Source organism: Balaenoptera borealis, assembly GCF_965194805.1.
Source record: "Balaenoptera borealis genome assembly, chromosome: 14".
NCBI classification, from domain to species: Eukaryota; Metazoa; Chordata; class Mammalia; order Artiodactyla; family Balaenopteridae; genus Balaenoptera; species Balaenoptera borealis.
The window spans coordinates 56,898,157-56,918,923 of NC_138875.1; the positions used below are offsets into that span (position 1 = coordinate 56,898,157).

The following is a 20,767-nucleotide window of genomic DNA, read 5'->3' on the forward strand; positions in this document are numbered from 1 at the left end:
CTTTCTATCTCTGTGAGTCTATTTCTGTTTTATAAATAAGTTCATTTGTATCCTTTTTTTAGATTCCACATATAAGAGATAGCAGATATTTGTCTTTGTCTGGCTTACTTCACTTAGTATGATCATCTCTAGGTCCATCCATGTTGCTGCAAATGGCATTATTTCATTCTTTTATATGGCTGTGTAATATTCCATTGTATGTATGTATCACATCTTCTTTATCCATTCATCTGTGGATGGACATTTAGGTTGCTTCCATGTCTTGGCTATTGTAAATAGTGCTGCAATGAACACTGGGGTGTGTGTATCTTTTTGAATTACGTTTTTCTCCAGATATATGCCCAGGAGTGGGATTGCTGGATCATCTGGGGAAAAAGCTACCTAATTTTAAGGATATCATAATTTAAACTTGTTAGTAGCCCTTTATGTCTTTTGGGGACATGCTAAAAGCTAAGGACTTTTCTCCAGAGCAGGATGAATACACACAACCCCCTCCTTAATGTGTTAAGTTCAGGAGTTCACGACCCCCTAGAGTCCATTCTTGGGGACTACGTGTCCTATCTGTCCACAGTCGCAGGCTAAGAGCACTTGAATTAGGTGGATGGGTGTGCCCTGCCTTCCTGCATCTGAGTTCTCCTCCACCCCGTCAAACGTTCTTCTCAAGGTAGGATTACTTCCAAAGTCAGTCAGACGTGCAAGCTCGTCACTTCTGCTTCCGGGCAGCTCCGGCGCTATAAGTAACCTTCCCGAGATGCTCCAGGCCTGGAAACCCTCTTCCTCTGAGGGTCTGTGTTAGGGAGCCCTGGCTTGTAAGCTTTTCTAGAAAGGCCTTTTCTGGAAAGCAAGCTTTCCAACTGGCCTGCCACCAATGACATTTTTCTGGCTTGTGGGGCTGAAGCAATCTCTTTCTAGGCCTCAGAGTTGGCCAAAGAACACTTGGTTTCAGAGAACAGTGTGAGAAAATACGGCTTTTGACGTTTGGAAAGTAAACAAATGTGGCCAGACGGCATGTTTTTGGTAATACCGGTTACGTTAAAACAGAAGACTACAACGTAAGTGCTGGTTATTGTTCCATGAGATTACTGCCTCTTATCTAATCAGGTGACTCTTCTTTCCAACTCAGAATGGTGTGCTAGGTCTCTCACTGACACCCATCCATTGGTACATTGATTTTTTTCATGGGCAGCAGGAAGGTGCCCACTCTTCTCAGTGAATAGGGCTGAAGTAAACACTGCCCCCAAATAACCCGTAGTGAATACTCCAAGGGCCTCTCTAGAAAGCTCTTGCCGTTTGGTCAAAGGCAGGAGAAGGTGAGGGATGCAGGAGTGTCTCAGGTAACGTGCAAATGGTACCTGTTGTCGGGGGGAGGGGGGCCCGTCTGATTGGCACCAGCCGTGTGGCTGGCTGTAGCAGATAATACCATGCATCGCCAACTTCTGAATCCATTGGCACCCAGCAGCAGCTCCCAGAGGTGCCACAACATTGTAATTTACAAATCAATGTGAGTAGGAGAAAATTTTGGCAGCCCTCTTTCATAAATGAGAATCACAGGTGAGGGTTACTGTCTGAGCGAGAGCTTCGGCCCAAAGCTCAGAATGTGAGTGGAAGTGCTGGGCTGGGTACTGCCTGGGCAGCTCATGGTTAGTCAGGTACAAAAGGCAGAGTGGGAGCCAAGCAGGCTCCTTGGAGGGGCCAGCGCCAGGGCGGATGGGAAGACCCAGGGAAACACTGTGTGTTCTGCGCCCAGAGCAAGGCCCCAGGCATGGCAAGTACTGATAAATGGTGGGTGAGAATCTGGGCAAAATCCCACGCTAGTTCTTGTGTTTCTAGTAAAAAATGAGTTGTGCTTTTTGAACGCTAGGTACTTTAAAGAATTTACTCTTCACAATAACTCGGCAAGATAGTTTTCTAAAGGAAGAACTAGAAGATATGAGTGGTGAAGTGGTTTATTTGATGCCGTGTCGTGAGTAAGTGGCAGAAAACAGGCATTCCCACAGCAGCCCTCACTCTCACCGGGGCACACAGGACAGGTACCGCCTGCTTCTGACACCCGTAAGCGCTGGGACATCACAACAGGATGTTACCTTCTTGGGACAAAGCCCAAATCTAGTAGAACTCAATATATTAAAATAGACAAGAAACAACTAGAATCATGCAGTCCAACAGAACTTTCTGTAGTGACGGGCAGGTTTTATATCTTTGTTGTTCAATATGGTAAACACCAGTCACATGTGACTACTGAGCGCTACAAATGTGGCTATGGTGACCGAGGGGCTGAATCTTTCCTTTTATTTAACTTTAATTAATGTAAATTTAAATAGCCACACGTGACCAGTGGCTACCGTATTGCACAGCACTATGTGCCGAGACTATTTGATTTGAAAGGAACCCTGGGGGCCACCTGCCCTCCTTTCCCCAAATACGGAAATTTCCTTCGCTCTGTCCCTGACATGTTCAGCCAGCAGTTCTCGTTACATATTTTTAATAACAGGGAGGTCTTCACCTGACTTGGGGTCTGATGCCTTTGTTAGGAAATATCTTCCTACCTAACAGTTGCCTGCTCAGGGGTATGAGCTGGGGATACAGTTGGGTTTTTGGTGTGAGAAACCCATCTGTTATTCCCTGGGGTTATCTCCCGATTTGCTGTCCCTCTGCTGTTCTCGTGCCTGTGAACTTTTGGTGCCCCAGCGGCATCTCAGTTCTCTGGGGGTACAGGGTGGTGCTGCCCCCCCCAGAATCCAGGCGGTCCCATCCTACCGGCCTGCCGCTGGATGAGCACGCGATGCTACGTGAACGCGAGCATGGTTTCCCCACAGCAGGTTTGCTGTCTGCCCAGATTCCTTCTCAGGGCCCTGGGCAGCCCCACTGCCTCCGGGGCCGGAAGCCTGGCTGGTGGACTCAGCTTGCTTGTTGTCTGATGCCTCCCATGTCCTTCTGGGGTGCCTGGCCCTGCTCTGTCTCATCCTCACCATTGCTTGTCCTTAGAGATGCTGTACAGAGAGTTAAACTGCTGGTGCTTGGCCTCCAGACTAGACCGTATCCTCCATCTTTGGGAAACTTGAGTGTTTTAGAAAAAACATATTCCATATCATCTCATCAACTAGAGACTCAATCCTGTCCTCCATTTCCTTATTCTCTCCAGCTGGGTGGTCATTACCCCGTCTGTGCTGTTCCTTTCCCCACGCTGGTCTTTCCCTTTCCCACTTTTATGTAGTCACCTCTCCCAGAGTTCAGTGTGGGTCAAAGAGGTGCTAAATAAATCTTGGTTGAATGAAAGATGTTGAGAAGGCTGTCCTTGTAAATGATTTAACAGAATCTTTCATTATACACTCACGATCTAGATAACGCGAAGAGACTACATATTATGACAGTTGGGTGAAATCATCGCTGGTTGACTCTAAGAAATACAGTGTTCAAAAACATCAATGAGATGAAATTGGTATGGTTTAATTTTAGTGAACTCTTTCATTTCTTAGTTACCTACATGTCCCTGTGAAGTGAATAATTAACATTTCCTTCTTATGCATGGGGATATTTTATAAAATATTGAACCAAGAGAAAGTGGAGGCTGTGGAAACATTAAGACTGTATCCATTACTTTAAACGAACTTCATCTGGGCTTAAGCAAAGGGGGAGGGCATTAAATAAGGGCTTGCTAGAACACTGAATTCTCTGTGATGAGATACATGTACATGAGGAAGAATCCAAAATGAGCTGAAAAGTAGGATACTAAGGACTCCACGACTTCCAAATTCATAACTGAGTATGGCACCTTTTATCCTGATGGATTTCAAAAGCCTGAACGTTCTGTATTATCTATTATAGAAATTTAGTTTAAACTCTGCTAACATTCCCTAACAGCACTATTTATTGGATATCTGTAGCCCCCGGCCACCTTCAACTGATACACATGAGTCCTCTGCACTGGGTATTAATTACATGGCTTACTTGTTTCAGTTATATAAGTAATTAAGAAGCATTCTAAAGGTTGACCTTTAGGGAAACATATCTTTTCCTTTGGACCTGTGATAATTTAACAAATAGTGAGGTTTGTGAACTTCCCAAATATTTAGTTAACAATTTGGGATGTGTGGAGCTCATGCACCCAGTAGAATTCTGGCTCAAAACATGCCTTGGAGATAACTATCTGGTCTCCCCAAAGGACAAAAGTATAAAGTCACACTGTTATAGAGATATTGGGTTTGGGGATTCCTCGTTTCCTTCCTCACCATTTCAGCGAAGTTAATTCTTGTGGAAGAAAACATCCCCAAATTAATACAAGCAAAGGATATTAAATGGGCAGACAATTCTAATTGGGACATAACCTTATGGTGTTTTAACAATGTTACAACTAGAATCAGGTTGGCAGTCTCAAGGGATAAACTGTATTGTTTCTCATTGAAAAAAGAATAAGTACAACAGCTTTGAGTGATGGTTCTTTCATAGGCTGAGATGTAATTTTCCAGTTATATGAAATAATATTGTTCTACTCCAATTTACACTATACATCTGACTTTGCAAATGAATCTCATATGTTACTTTCTAACATGGCCACTTTCCAAATTATACCTAATCATAGAGGTAGAATCTGTTTTTTAATTATAGTTAACCATTTAAAAAATTGTCATTAAAATAAATTCTCATTGAGAAACAATTCATCAGGAAAAGATCAGAGGGAATATTTACCAAGCAGAGGCAGCATGGTACGATGGGAAGTGAACAGATTGTGGAATCAGACAGATCAAGGTTTAAATCTCCATTCTGTCACTTACCAGCAGTATAATCTTGGGCAAATTAATTACCTCCATTTTGTATAAAATGAGGGTATGAACCGCTACCCTAGTAACTTTCAGAAATAGGGACAATATATGTTAAGCATAAGCCTATTGAAATTTCTCAGTAAATTATAGTCCTTCTTTTTCTCCCTTTTTTCTCCTTCTTCTCCTTCATCATTGGCTTATTATCATTGCCATCGTTCATTATCCCACGTAAGTACATCAAGCATGTGATGAAGATATGGAAGTGTTCAGTATGGTGTACGGGCTGAGCACTGGCCTGGGGCTGAAAGGCCTGCCTGTTCGTAGAAAAGTCAGTCCCTCTCTCTGGGTCACAGCTGAGGAAAAGGAATGAAGGTGACGTAAGAACTTGTCTGTTGGAGTCAAGAAGTGCTTTCATACTGTGAGCCAATCAGGAACTCTTGGCACCCATGATCAGTTGTCGTTTTCAGGAAAGACAGGGCAGCTGGACTGCAGCCTGGGAGAGCTGCCAATTAAATTTACCAAGCTTGGGACAGTTAACTGACAGTTTTTGGACTTCATCAGGGTTTTCTGATTTTTCTGACTTGTCAAGAGTTGGTTTATCAAGAGTGGATACAGACTCCCCTCCTCTGCCCCATCCTGGTCCTTCCCATTCCTGTGTCTCCTCCCCCACCACCAATCATTAAACTCTTCCTTAGCTTAGATCTGCTTAAGGAATGGGCAACAAGTTTCAAACTGTGCTTTGGAAGCCCCCCACCTTCAGGGAAACTTGGATGCAGGGCAGTGGACGGGAGGGAAGGGGATTTGGATTTGGATTTGAATTCTCCTAGTCTTGCTTCAGTGTGAGTACTGCAATCATCTCTTGGTATCCAGGCACGCTCAAGTCCCTTCTTTGAAATGGTGCAGTATTTGCATATAACCTATGCACATCTCCGTGTACTTTAAATCATCTCTAGATGACTTATAATACCTAATACAGTGTAAATGTTCTGAAAATAGTTGTAAATGCAATGGAAATGCTATGGAAATAGTTGCTGGCACACGGCAAATTCAAGCTTCCTTTTTGGAACTTTCTGAAATTTATTTATTTTTCTAATATTTTCCATTTGCGGAACCCATGGATACAGAGTGGGGACTGCTCTATGTTTAATATATTCTGCTTTATATGAACAAGGAATTCCATGGTTAAAAATGTCAAAAGCACTGAGCTAACTGTCCTTTGAAGTTCTTTCCCATATTGTGTTGACTGTGCGTGTTCAGTTCACAAAGAGGAAAGCCTTAACGAGATGTACTTTCTAGAAACCTTAGCAACAGACTAAACCCAAACCACATTAGACCCAGTGCCTAGAGTAGAAAAAGCCGGGAGCAGGGCTGGTGGCAGAATTTCTTGAGTAGACAGAACACCAAGATCAATGATGATCTCATGTTCCATGACTGAGGACCGCTAACAGGTGGGGTGAGAGGACTGAAGAAGACACCCACCCCCCTACAACCAAAGAGCCAAGGGAATGCTGGTTAATCTCTCCAGGCCTCAGTTTCCCCAGCTGTAAACATGGTTTTGGGACAGTTTCCCATTCCAAATTATATAATAAAATAGCTAAGCCCAATTCTCCTTTGCTCAGTAAGGTGTGGAGGAAGGGAAGGAGTATAATTAATGTCATGTGTCTGATTTCTAAGGGTCATTTCAGTGAGGTCAGTGAAGGCTGGTATTATGGCCTTGCCTAGCTGAGTGCAGTCTTCCAGGGAGTTTCATGACACCACCCTGGGAGATGTGGGGGTGCTGATGATGGGTGACATAGGAAACAGAGCAAAGACAGGCCAGACAGTGCAACTCTCTATAAGCAAGGCCAGTTTGGAGGAGGAACGTGGAAGTAGTTTCACATTTCCTATCACAGAATAGCCATAGGAATTGGTCACCTAGATTTACCAATAGAATCTAAGAAACAGCTGTTGGCTTTGGGATTTTTTTTTTTTAAAGCAGCGTGAAAGTCAAAATAAATGTTTTTAAAGAAGCAGGAAAGCTCATATGAGACATTTTTGATTGATTGTTCAGTTCATGAGAACAGCTGGCATGAAATAAAATGTTTCTTTTTCTGGGCAGTGATTGCCTAAGTCAAATATGGCAAAGGGACCCACACGATAATTGTTGGCCTGTAGATCGGATTTTTCATAAGCGTCACCGCGCAGCCCTCACAGAGAGTTCTTGTTTCTAGTGGATTTGTTCACCTCCTTTGTGAAAGCCTTAGAGAGAAGGCAGCAAGCAGGAAAATCAGTTATTTATAGGCGTTTTTGACTAAAAGTGTCTGTTCAGCGTGCCATGAAATACCTCCAAGAGGTGGGAGAACAGGAAACAATCTCAAATCAACGAGAAGCCTGGAGGAGTGTGATGGGGGGAAGATTTTACAGGGGAATCATTTTCAGAAAGCTCAGGTTCATTTGCAAACAAATGACAGTTACTTGCACTGACACCCCCTGAGTTACCGAAAAGCCAGCTGAACTTCTACTAGTTAGGAGAGAAGAAGAAGAAGAAGAAGAAGAAAAGATGAATTATCCAAGGATTACAAGTAGTCGTGATCCTTTAAGGGACTTAAAAGGGGCGTCTCTCTGTATGTATTTACTGCTGGGGGCCACCAGTCAGACTGATGCCTGGAGTACAACCTGGGCCAGCAGGTGGCCTGTGATGGAGCTGGCTTCTGAGAATGAACAGGAGTGATCAGGGACTTTAGACACGAGCAAAAAAGAGTGATGGACAAGGACCTATTGTCATCTGCCAGCAACGGTGGAAGAACTCCCACGCACTGAAGCCGCCTTGGTAGAAACACCCAACAGAGACCCAAGAAAGGAGGTGAGTGGATAGAGTCCCCTTGTACACAAGCCCCATAGCTGTTGCTCTTAATTAGACTTGCCCTGTGGACTTACCAAAGCTGCCTGGAATAAGGCAGCTGGTCTTGACAGACTTAGGATCTGAAAACAAAAGCAGGTTTTGTCTAAACACACACGAAAGCTTGAGGAGACCAGAAAAATTGTGTTCCATTAGCAAATATCGAGCCATGGGGGAAACCTGACCTACAGAAGCTGAGCTATCAAAAGATTGACCCTTTGTGATCTTTTCATCTGCAGACAAAAGCTTTATGTGTTTAGTTGGCACATGGGGCGAGGAAGCCTTAAATCTACATTGTGAGGAAGACTTGTCATCCGACATTGGGAGACTGCTTTCCTTCCCCAGAATCGGATATGTTCAGGCTAACCTTGGTGTAACGAAAGTTCGATCAAGCAAAATGTAACAGAAAAAGTGGTATATGAAACACGTGAAGAAGCAGTGAAGCATGCTAACATCTGAGGATTTGTAAACTCAAAACATTTCACATTATAGTTTTTACTTCTTTCCCAAATTTGAAATGAAATATTTTTCTAAGACCTTAACAAACGCAAGAGTCATATCATTATGCCCATTTTGCAGATATAGAAATGGAAGTACTAAGTAGAGGGAGCCCAAAGTCACGTGGGAGGTCAGTAGTGATAGTAAAGCCAATGTTTTCATCTGTTAGACTCTACTGCCCCCTTCAGTAAATACAATGATGAATCTAGTCTGATAGTTCCCTAGCATCAGGTTCAAGTGTGGCCCTTAGATTGATCTCTGTACTGGACTCATCCCAGAGCTACAGAATCAGAATCTCTTGGATCGATGCCACAAATCCTCATTTTATAGACACCCTCAAGGTGGTTCTTGCACACACAAAGTTAAGGAACTATTGCCCTAAATATTCAATGACAGAGCAAGTGGCCACACACATATATGACTACACATGCAGACGAATGTGGTATCATTGCGCTCACTTTTACCCACATGGATGCCACTATATAACGTTTCATACAGCATTTTCAACTTTAGAGCTAGATCTTCTGTTTTCTCACTTTTGAATTTCAAAAGCAATGACCAAGAGATCAACCTGTAGCCCTTGATGTCTCCTATGCATTATTTGTTTCACATTTTCTAGACTTACCCTGATTTAATATATTTGTTCCCATTATCCCAATGTAGCATGTCCTATGTGTCACATATTACATACACACCCCCCCACACACACATTGCTTTGAAAAATATGGTTACAGCTATGTTAATAATTTTCATCCTAGGAAAGTGAGGTGAGAGGTGAGAGGAGCTGGCTGCCAAGATAGTGGAAGATGCCAGAAAGAATCATGTCGTCCTCACAGTCCAGTCCCAGGGCTCTGAGTGTAATGCCTAGAGATTACACACCCGAACTTGGAGCCGTTCTGCTCACTTTGTCCTCCGTTGGTACAGGGTTTCCTCATAATAAAACCATTGGGATGCAGGAGGGATCGACAGGGATAACAGGAGAAACATACCCATTTCTTTTATTTAGAAGTTAAAAGTCGTACCCTGCCATTTGTAACCACAGAATTACAAACTTCAGGTAATTATTTAGTTAACAACTGTCTTCATCTCTTGTGAACCTTTTAAGCCAAAACCATGCTTCAAATCTCATTTTCAGATCAGTTCTTTGCCTCCCTGTACCTTGACCCCACTGCCTTAAATGGATGGAGTAAGAAAGGATGAGTTAGTCTTTGAAAAGAGCCGTAAAAGTTTTCATAGATGTGAAAGACATAGTGGGAAAAAGAACAGGGCTGTAGCTGGGCAGTTTGTGTGCTAGTCTCAGCCTGCTACTGATGAGATTACTCATCTTTGTCAGTCAAGGTATTTCCTTAGGGTTTATTTTTCCCACTTTTAGAGAGAGTAGTTTGCACTAAATAATCTCAAACAATTGTTCTGTAAGGGGATTATTAGGTGAGAAATAGGTAGGTGGAAAGATGCTACGCCCAACTTCCAGGGAAGAGTTTGTGAATGAGAAGGTATAGCGAACAGCGAACGGCCTTGCAATGAGGAGGCTCAAGAACGCTAAAACCCATCATTTTTCTGAAAAACAGAAAATAAAGCCTGCCTGCTTCTTTAATTACACACCTTAAAGTTTTAGAGACTTGGAGAGTAAAATCAGCGAGGAGTTTGACAATGTTGCAAGTATATAATTAACAGTGGTTAAAAAAAATGAGAGGAACAGAAGTCATTTCCTTTCATTGTTGTTGGATGTCTCTTTGTATGAAAGGGATTTATCCTTACACTAAGGAAGCAGGACACCCCTAGTTGGTTTATACTAGTGGTCTGAGATTTAAAATAATCACTTTAAAAGCAACGCAAGGTATTTTTTTAGCAGGAGCTATGAAAAGTCTGTTTCCCCACTTTATAGCCATTCTTCCTTCGTGGACTTTGTGAAATGGTACGTTTGAAATAGATCTTATGTCATGAATCAGAGATCAAAGAAAGCATAAGTATAAATGCATATTTTAGAAGTATGGGTACAGGAATGCCTATGCAGATGTAACGTGTATATATGGACCTAGACACATGCGTACAACATACAGTAACTCTAGACTCCACATAACTCTGCTTTCTAGACAGTTCTGTGATAGCACAAGTCTGAATTTTGCAGGAAGTTTCCAAATTCTGGGACAACAAGGAGTAGAAGCTCCAACTGATAGAGAAGAGTGGCAATGTACATGAAAGAAAAGGTATACTTACCTAGAAAGCCCATTTTGTGAGTGTAATTAGAAGTCTATTTTAGAAATGGAAACAAGGCAGGGAATATTGCTAAACTTTAACAGGTGGAAAAAAACAATTTTTTTTTTTTTTACAAGATAATCATTTATATTCTTAAACTTAAAAGATAAGAGAATCAGAAGAGGTCGTTCCTTGGTCATATGAGTGTTCCCCAAGAAATAAAAGTGTTAGACAATAGAAGTAAGAAATTGGTCACGGCAAATGAAGGAATGAGCTCCTTACACTCTATTCCCTCCTTTACCTTTGCTAATTGTTTAACAGTAATTAGCTCTTTATCTTTACCTTTTAGTTACAAACAGGATTGGGCTGAAGGAGAATAAATCATTCACTGAAAAAAAATTAACCCCCCCCCCTTACCGTACCGTGGTTTCTGTCCAAGAATTTATTAAAACACTTAAATATGCATTTACAAAAATTGAGTAAAACGATTTTTCCCTGTGTCCTAATGTGTTCCAAATGGCAGTTACTAGGGACACAGCCTGCTGGTGGGGAATGAGGCGAGATGGTTTTGAGAAGCAGATAAGTGAACCGTTAATGTGAAGTCCCAAATGCATGTTATTTTTAGCCAACAGGAAAACTTACGGATTCAAAATTTCAAATGAGTAACATAAATCATAGTAAGGTCTTATAACTCCTTATGGATTTCAGTAATAGTAACCTGATTTGACCTGAAAAGGCCAAGTTTTTTTTTCTCTACCAAGCTATCCTGGCAAATGACAGAAAAAAAAATCTGACTGTTCAGAGGTACTACAGTTTGAACCATATGAGGTTACTGATTTCAGCTGTTTGGAACAATAAAGATGGAATTTTTCCATGATTCAACTCACCAATGAGCACAGTAATCCACCAAGAGAGGTTGTTGCTTTTGAACCTAAAACTAAAATGGTAAAAAACCTAGTCTAACCACCGAGTCAAAGCCAGCTGGCCATATTGCATATATATTTTAGTGACCCCTATAAAACCATAAGCAAAAAACCAATGTGTTCTACCATTCACAAATCACTGTTTGTGTTAGATCATGTAAAGGCATGATCTCAAATGGACCAGAGATTATGGATGAATGCTTCTTTACTGAATGGTAAATATTTACCCTGGGCTCTTGTATTTAATTTTCAACCAAGCAAACTGTCCTCTAAGGAGAATGGAGAAAGAGGAGATGAAGTCCACCGGCCACTAAGCGATCCAAAGCTGGTTTTTCTTTTTTACTCTGTGCTAAGCAATGCTATACCTTCCATTAGTAGATTGGACTCTGTGGGATCTGAAAGTCTGTGCCATGAAACCTTTGATTGCGGCTAACCAAGCACTTTTGGTATAGCTGAAAATGTCTTTAGCATAATGAAACTGCAGACCAAGAATAATAAAGTTGAACAACTTTCAGGAAGGATTTTTGATCTTTCTTTTACTACCGCTGACTCTTTCTGGACCCCTGCTTTCTCAGAATATTTTGCCAATTGTCTCCTCTGCCCAATACTGGGATATGAGTAACAGAGAGAGTTATAGAGAATCATAGAGAGAATTACCAGAATCACTGATTCTACATTCAAAGTAGGATCAGGCAGAAGTAACCTCATTTTTCTATCAAGAAAGAGGAACATCTCTACTAAGATCAGGGAAAAAATAGGGAGAAGATTGTACAAGCCACGTAGGAAATATATTCAAGAATCTTGACACTTTTTGCTGGATTATTAAGGCAATTTAAATTGAAAATAAAGAAAATCGTCAATGTGGTTAACTTTTTTTTTTTTTTTTTAAAGGCAGCAAGGAAACATCACAGTAACCAAAGTCACTAGCAGAACTGCTCGGCCCTGTCACACATTTCACATAGTTTTTTTTAAACGGATTTAACATAATTTAAATTGTTCTAAAATAAGAGGAAGGAAAACCTCAGCTGGGGAAAGAAAACCCCACTGGGCAAAGGCTGACATAGTCTTGAACAAAATTTTGAAAAATAATTGTACCTGCATTGAAAAAATAACTCTGGGTTCATGCTTGTTATGAATGATTCTTCAGTGATCTTTTGTGGAGTCTTATTTAACCAACAGGGAAAAAAAGCCACAAGAAAATCCACAAAAACCCCAACCATCCAGAAATGTTACTTTTGCAAAGGAACAGTAAGCATTCAGGATTGTTGTCATGGAAAACAATGGATCACATTTCAACCATTAAGACACACAATGTCCTCTCATGGCATCTAGCACCTTAGATCCTCTGTCAATTAAAGATTTTATGCAGCCTCTTGCAGACACAGATGTGTAGGTATCTGATGTCTCTACCTGTTTTCTTACCATCTGTACACACATCAGATTTTAGCCCTTTCAGTTGTGCTAGCCATTATTTAGAGAAAAAATAAAATAACAAAAACTCCCCCCCCCCCAAAAAAAAACTCCCACCTAAACAAACAACACACTATCACCAAATACAAAGTAATAAAAGAGTTGTACTCAAACCTGGTCAGTCCTTCCATTTCTTGAAACTTGCACACAAACTGAAGAAACCCACTCAGCCTTAAAAAGGTCGATCATTTTGCTCTCCTAAAATTTCATCTCTGAGGGTGCTTGCTTTCTTGTCCGTCTTGTACGCGCGCGCTCTCTCTCCCTCTCTCTCCCTCTCTCTCTCCGTGTCTCTCTCTCTCTACTTTTACCGAAGAGCGTTTTGTTTCCTTTTTCCTGTGTCTGCCGCTGGATGAATGCAAAATACACGGGTTTGAAGGGATTTTTTTTTTTTTTTTAAGGCTAACAGTTGGAAATCTAAAATCTTGCTCTTCTGAATAGCTTATTACGCCAGTCACTCAACACCTATTTACATAAAGAGGCATATACAGAACCAAGAATCCTGCTTTCTTAAAGTGAAAACAAATCAACAACCAAAACTCCCTTTACTCCTTTGACCCCCTTCCTATTTTATTTACTTAACGATTAGCACTTACCCTGAGATGTGCCATAAATGCTCTATTCCAAATATACAAAAGCCAACCACATCTCAACTGAGAATTAAACAGTTTTAATGTCTTCAAATCCATGTCTCTGCTACAAATCCTGACACAGACAGTCACTGGCAGCCGTACAGTAGTTCTAAACAGCAGACATCTGATTCTTGACATTTAAAAATAACAATATTGGAAAAAAAAAAGGGAGTCTTTTTAAAATTAACTACAAACAGCTTGTGAGGAAGCACATCTCACCAATTGTATTAACTGGAACTTGCAATGATTTCAAGCTACAGTATTTTATTTTTAAATCAATGTCAGACGGAGACCCAATACCTACAGACCTCTCATTTTCTATATAATCGTGGCAGTGGCCTAAGTTAAATGATTTCCAAGTGATAATTCTACAAAGAGCAGATCAGAACTTTTTAGTATTTAGAATTCCATTATTGGTGAATATTAACCTATGCTCAGTCAAATTAGATTAGGGACATTCCAGCCATTCCATTGCTCATCTGAGATGGGTCACATTTCATGGAGATGCATTCTTAACTGTGTGCACCCAGAGGAGGTCAAATGAATGCATACATTTGCTACAGAATAAGACAAATAATAATACGAAAAAAATGCATTTATTTCTATTTCTGAAGCACATTATAGACTCAGACGGATCCACAGTCAAGTTTTAGCTCTCCCAATGACTATCCATGAGTTCTTGGACAAATGATTTCATCTTTTGTGCCTCAGTTTTGTCATCCATAAAATTGGAGTAAATAGTAATACTAATTTTACAAAGGTGTTTTGGGTACTAAATGAGCTAGTGTATGATTTCTGGAACATAATAGGTATATAGTATATGTCGCTTCCTCCTTCTGTTTTATATTTGGAATGGGTAGGGATCAGGCAAGTAAATGGAGAAATCCAGGCTTTGAAGGCAGACAAATCAGGTTTGATCCTCTGTGTTGCCATGTACTAGCTGTGTATCCTTGGGCAAGTGACTTAATCTAATTTACTAAATCTCAGTTTCTTCAACTATAAAATACCTCATAGAGTTTCAGAGAGCAAATTAGATAACATTGGAAAAGCATCTACTTTAAGCATGTATTAAATGGTAGCTCCAGGCTTTATAACTCTTGAAAATGGCTCTAATTAGTGCTCTGCATATGTAACATAGGAGTTTGAAGATGTGGACTGAGATCCCAGGCCTTCTTGACCAAGTGCCCTACTTTATAGTAGAAGAAGGAGACCCGGAGAGCTGAAATGATGGTTCTAAGCCCTATCATTAGTGAGTGATCACCAACTAGTTAGCGGCAAATAGGAACTAAAACATAGACCCTCTTATTTAAAGTTCAAGGCTTTGTCCACTAAACTTTGTGACATTGAAATCAAATATATTTGTACATCCAGTTTCAATATTAGTTGATAATTAAAGCAATACAACTGGAAAAAAAAAAAAAGAACCTATTTGTTCCCGAATTTGCTTCTAAGAATGAGCTTATAAATGAAATTATTCTATAGGAGCTGACAGGGACTGGCTAAACCTATCTTCCTAAGGGGAGCTTCTGCAGGACATAGATTCTCCCTTCCCTATAAAGCAAGAAGAGAGCTGGAAGGACGTCCAGTTCTTAGGAGTTTCCCATCTCCTCTCTCCCCTTGTGAATGTCCAGCTTCTTCTTCCCTTTCTTTATATGAGCTCTTCATCTCAGCACACTGGTCGGGAAGAACACACTGCTCTACATTTAGTTTATTTATTAAACATACTATGTCCCCACTTTGAAATATAGGATTTTTTTTTCAGTTTGAAAGTCTTGCACAGAATAGGAGCTCAATAAATGTCAATATTTGCTAAAGAAGATATGACTTGGAGTTAGTGATAAAGAAGATATGACTTGGAGCTCAGTTTATATTTCAAGTGTCGAACTAGCTTGTCTTAGAGTTAATTATTGCTCAATGAAGAACAGAAAATATTACATTTTTTTCAGTCTTTCAATAACTCCAGAATTAAAGACAAAGGTGCTTCTGGTATCAAGTCACATTAGCTATTACTCTCGGGAGGAAGGGAAGGAAATGGGATTGAGGAGGGTACCTGTGTGATCCATTGTAATTAATGTTTTATTTCTCTAGCTGGGTGATGTATAAATGGGTATTTATTTTCTTCTTGATATCTTTCTGTAAGCCTCAAATATTTCATTAAAAGAAACTAGCTTAAGTGGGAAGCAGCCTCATAGCACAGGGAGATCAGCTTGGTGCTTTGTGACCACCTAGAGGGGTGGGATAGGGAGGATGGGAGGGAGACACAAGAGGGAGGGGATATGGGGATATATGTATACGTATAGCTGATTCACTTTGTTATACAGCAGAAACTAACACAACACTGTAAAGCAATTATACTCCAATAAAGATGTTAAAAAAAAAAAACTAGCTTAAAAGAAGGCAAGCAATTTGAAAATAGAATTTCCAAATCTTTGTAATATGAGATCCAATAATGTTACTATACTAAATCCCATACTTAAATCTTAAAGCTTTCATTCTTATTTTACTGAAGAACTTGAATAATAATATGTTTACTTTAAATATTTTTCTTCCTCCTTGCTCACCATATCATGTCCTTGATTCCGGAGTTGTGCTGGGGTGTTTTGGAAAGAGCTATTTTGCATCAGATAGATCTAAGTCTAAATCTCAGTTCTACAACTTACTGGCCACATAGCATTACATCACTTGATATTTCTAAGCCTCGGTTTCCTCTCTTGCAAAAACTGAGTGTTATTATCTGTAGCTCTCAGGACTATTATGAGGATTAAATGAAATAACAAATGTGAAAATGTTTGCTACAGTATCTGGTACATAGTAGATTTTCAGTTAATATCATTTTCCTTCTTCCTTTCCTTATCCTTCCACTTTTCACCACTACTTGAGCTTTTAACTTCGAAAAGGTTATAAAAAGGAAAGGAAAATGAACTTAAGGTAGGAAGCAGGCAATTATGCTAGTATCATGAAAGCATTTTGTTACTAACAAAGGCTGGTCCTAGATCCATGTACAGTATCCTTTTAAATTAGATATTTCTTATCTAATCTCATCACTATTTATTAAAGTTCAAGTTTTTTTAAAAAATTGAATTTGTTTTGTTTTTGCCGCTAGTCACAAAACCTTCATAGACAAAAATGTATCCTAGGTTTTCTATCTCATTACACATCCTTTCTTCAAGACAGATATCTTATCAAAATACTTTATTCTCAATAGTGGATGAGATTTATGTGCTTAAAGAATTGCTAAAGCTTTCAGTTGTAACCCTTATAATGGTCTTTTCTATAAGTTAAGAGACTTGGGTTCTGGTCCTACCTCTGCCACATACTAGCAGTATGACCCACTAGGCCTTTACCTTTCTTTGAGTCTAGTTGTTTATATGCTAAATGAATGAAGAGGTTGGATTAGATGATCCCTTTAGCTCTAAAGTTCTGTTAGTGGTTCTTGATGACTTAATTAACACATGTAACAACCTTATAGTAAATTAAACGATGCTACCTTCAGTAGGAAATACTGTGTTGTTTGTGAAAACTATCCAATAATAGTGGCCTCTTCTGAACTCTGGGAATGGGCTCTGGCACTGTCCTTGTCCAGTGACTGCCATTGACTGTCCAGTGACTGGAATATTTTCAGGGCTTGGTGGAGGCATTCCCAAGGGAGTCAGCTTTGTCAGAAGAAATCCAAAGAGAGCAACAAGATGAATGTCTTGGTCGAAGACTTTTTTCCTTGCATTTATTCTTAAGAGTGGGAAATGATTATGTCATGATTTTATAGTTCAGTAAAACCTTTTTTAAAAAGATGAGGATAGCAAGGGAGGGCGGAGAAAGACACTTTGAAAAGGAAAAATATGAGGATCCCTCTTATGGAAGGTTGTGTCTTGGGAAAAATGACAATACTAGAAGGAGGAGGTAGGGAAGAAAAAGACTCTTCCCCTGATATTATTATCCAGGTGAAATCTGTTTTAAGTGGATTGGAGGGCAGTAGGAGAAATAGGAGACCGTGGAAGGGGAGGAGTGGTCTTGGGTCTGTACGTGTGTGGGATTTACATTCTGACACTAATTGTATTTTATCGTGCAGATGCTTCCCCTTCTTTTCCTCCTCTTCTCTGTTGTCCTGGGTCTGTGGAGCTGTGCCTGTCAGGTCCCCAAACTGGCTCCATCTCCACCTCTTCAGGGCACAGGGAATCACCCCGACTCCCTGTGCTCTGGGGGGTGGGGACTTGGGTGGGGGTGTGATTAGTGTTGGTGGTGGTATGAAAATTGCAATGGTGAAGATGTAGATTAATTTTTCCAAACTAATAGCTTCAGGCAGAATTTAAAATAATAATAAAAAAACTGAATAGATCTAATTAAACTCTTTCCAGAATTCCAAAGATCATTGTTGACTTTTGTAAAAAGGCGGATTTATTTTAAAATTCTGTGTAAACTCCCCTTTTCTCTCCTCCCTATCCCACGATCCTTCAGACAAAAGAGGAACACAAAACATTAATAACTCCTTGCCTTTAGGTAGGCGTGCTTTTCAAAGCACATTTATATATAGTATCTCAAGATAACTGGATGAGGTTGCTAGCAGGCTTGTTTCCTGATAGGAGCCCTCAGCCCCAGAAATGCTAAGTCATTTGCTCAGGTTCATATAGGCAATTCATAGTAGAGCCAAGACTAGGACCCAGGAGAAAATACCACACAATCAGCAGGTACAACATCTAAGCATCCATCCCTCCACATAAATGGTACCTGAAGGTACTGGCAGGAACGTTCTTGTTGACACGACTCTGACTTCACCATGGCCTGGTCCATGTTAACTGAGGCTTTCTGGTAAACCTCTCGGGCTCGACTCACGGTCAGCGTGGAGGACCAGGCGCTCTTCTTCAGCAATGGTGCGTCTAGGGTGACGGGCAGATTGGCACAGGTGGAGCACTTGACATCGTTGTTACTCCGGGAGGCCTTCACAGCCTGCTCGCTGATGGTGTTGTAGGCCTCCATGAAGTACTGTGAGGCCGAGCGGTCGGGGCACCTGCCCATGGTCATCACGCCCGAGGGGGCATGGTAGATGCACATGTCGCCGTCGAGGTTGTCTTCGGAGCTCCACCAGCCCGGGGAAGTGTTGGTGTGGGGCTTGGGCTCGGGGCGGCGCTCCTTACTCTTGCTTCGCTTGCCGTACCTCACGGTCTGCGTCTCGTCGGGGCTGGCCTTGCCCCCGTTGACGCTGCCCTTGGACGGCCCCTCCAGGGAGTGCGATTTGGTGAAGAGTTTCTGGACCGAGTGGACCAGGTGGCGGATGCGGCCGGGGCTGTCGCTGCGGTGCTCCACGGCCGTGCGCTTGTACTGCAATGTGTGGTAGCCATCCCTGTTGAGAGGCAGCTGCCTCTCAAACTGGTCCAGGAGGTTGGCGGGGATGCGGTTGGCCTTGGTGGCCAGGGTGCGAGGCACCAGGGCGCACTCGTCCTTCAGCTCCTGCTGCGAGGTGTAGTGTCGGCGCGGGAAGGTGCTGCTGGCCAGCGGGTCGCTGAAGGGGCCCACGCACTCCGCCTGGAAGGAGGTACGCTGAGTGTAGTAGGGGTGGTCGGCCGGGTGGTGCTCCACCGGGCTCAGCAGGTATGGCTTGCGGTCTGCGTGGTGCGACAGCGAGTCACAGGCCGAATCGCAGGTGACTCCGTGGTGATGGCTGCGGCTGCCTGATAACCCTTTCATCGCTGATGGGGCGCAACCACGGGGGTCATGGACACCCGGTGGTTAGGTTCCAGACCCGTTTCCCGCAAGGACCTGGGGGAATGAAGGAGAGGGGGACAATGGTTAACGCTTCGCTTGGTCAATAGATATTGCTCTCTTTCCACGTGTGTCTGCTACTGAGTTGGTTTTCTGGCAGAACTCATGACTCTCCCTAAAAGCAGCTTTAATGCATTGTTGGAAAAGCCCTGTTACCTCTGTAGGCCAGGAAAGCCCCTGCCAGTCCTATAGGAGAGACAGTAGGGGTGAAAGCTGTAAACCCGGAAAAGAACGTATAAAAATGCTAAACTATTTTTAAATGACTTGGGAGAAAAACTGCCCCTCCTTCCAGGATTCCAATAACTGTATCTTTCCCCTGCTGCTCTCCTTTTATTCTTAACTGTATGTTAATCGTCAAGCTAGCAGACTGGAAGGGCTCACTTAATCTGGGAAGCTTTTGCTGATCCGCCCCCTGCAGAGAGAATTAGTTCCCCTCTGTGCTCGCAGGGCATCTACTGCACACTCTCCAGCTCCTCTGGAATGCTTTGTCTCATGCTTTCCCTGCTAGCTCAAGCTCCTTGAGGCTAGCTTACCTCTTAGCCACCTTTACATCCTTTACATCTCCCTACCTTGTACCAGGTGGGCCACACAGACACACAGTAAGCACCCCATAAACGTGAGTGAAAAACATAAATAAAAGAGGCTACCGGCACCTTATAACTTTAGGATATATCTCTGTATCTTCTTTCACATACTTTCCCGTTAGAATTCCGTGGTAACAATTACAGCAAACAATCCCCCCATGGTAATTAGAGTTGGAAAAACTAATGATGTGGCAAATAAATCAGAGCTGTAGAGAAAATCTGCCCGTGTGTTTCTGTCATCAGAGAATTAAGAGCTTCCTGTCAACAAACTGAGAGCCGATGAAGAACAAATAAGCTTGAATTGGCTAATTTGAATATCAGGGCATCTCCTTTTGCTGGTTTAAAAGTTTCTGGTAAATATTTACAAGTGATGGCAAGATGGCCAAAGGAAAGGCTCTTGAAATGTTCCTGAGGACATGAAGGGCCTGAACCTAAGGGTCATGTCTGCCTGGGAGAGAAGGGCATCCTACAGATCCACCTGTGGGAAATCAGGTCATTCCAAGCCTTCCCCGCGCTTTAGTACCGGAGGCTGCTGTTCTCCTGGGCATAGTACTTTCTTTGGACTCTAACAGAGAGAGTTCTTCAGTAGCTGAATGCAATTCTCCTGACAGCCAGATTTTTTTTTTTTTTTTAAAGCTTCCTACAATACAAAAATTGTCATATGGAGAGTTGTCCGGAAAAGCCAATGTGACTTTCCAAAAATATCACAAACGTCATTTCAGATATTCAGACGGGGAGAGATAATTGGTTTAATTAAAAAAACAGAATGAAACACCCACATATGGCCTAATGAAGAAAAACACGGAGTTTTGTGGGGTCAGGACTTGTCTGTTCCTTGGGACATACTGTGTGTGGGAGCTCCTGACGAAAATCTCTAACCATGTTTTATGAAGCTCCTTTTCTCCTCCTAGGCTCTCAGTTTCTGGATTCGTTGCTCGGGAAAACTGATGGGAGGTTTTAATCACTGGAATCTTTTGAACTTGGTTAGTCTACTAAATTAGGAGCTTCTTGACAGTAGAGACTATGTTTTATGCATCCAGTGGCCAGCAAAGTGCTTGGCTGATGGTGGGAACTC

General features: G+C 41.7%; 1 protein-coding gene across 19 annotated transcripts in view; it reads right to left on the reverse strand.

Moving 5' to 3' along the window:
• DLGAP1 (DLG associated protein 1) overlaps window positions 1-20,767 on the reverse strand; it is an 856,539-nt gene that overhangs the window by 311,386 nt on the left and 524,386 nt on the right. For 7 of the 19 annotated variants that reach the window (XM_082353525.1, XM_082353532.1, XM_082353530.1 and 4 more), the window contains one exon: window positions 18,077-19,105. In XM_082353525.1, the coding sequence (XP_082209651.1) occupies window positions 18,077-19,033 (957 nt within the window). In that variant the 5' untranslated portion in view covers window positions 19,034-19,105. Of the gene's footprint in view, window positions 1-12,839; window positions 13,286-13,318; window positions 17,988-18,076; window positions 19,106-20,767 lie in introns of those variants that run through there. The other 12 variants (XM_082353517.1, XM_082353524.1, XM_082353515.1 and 9 more) reach the window with 2 other exon arrangements.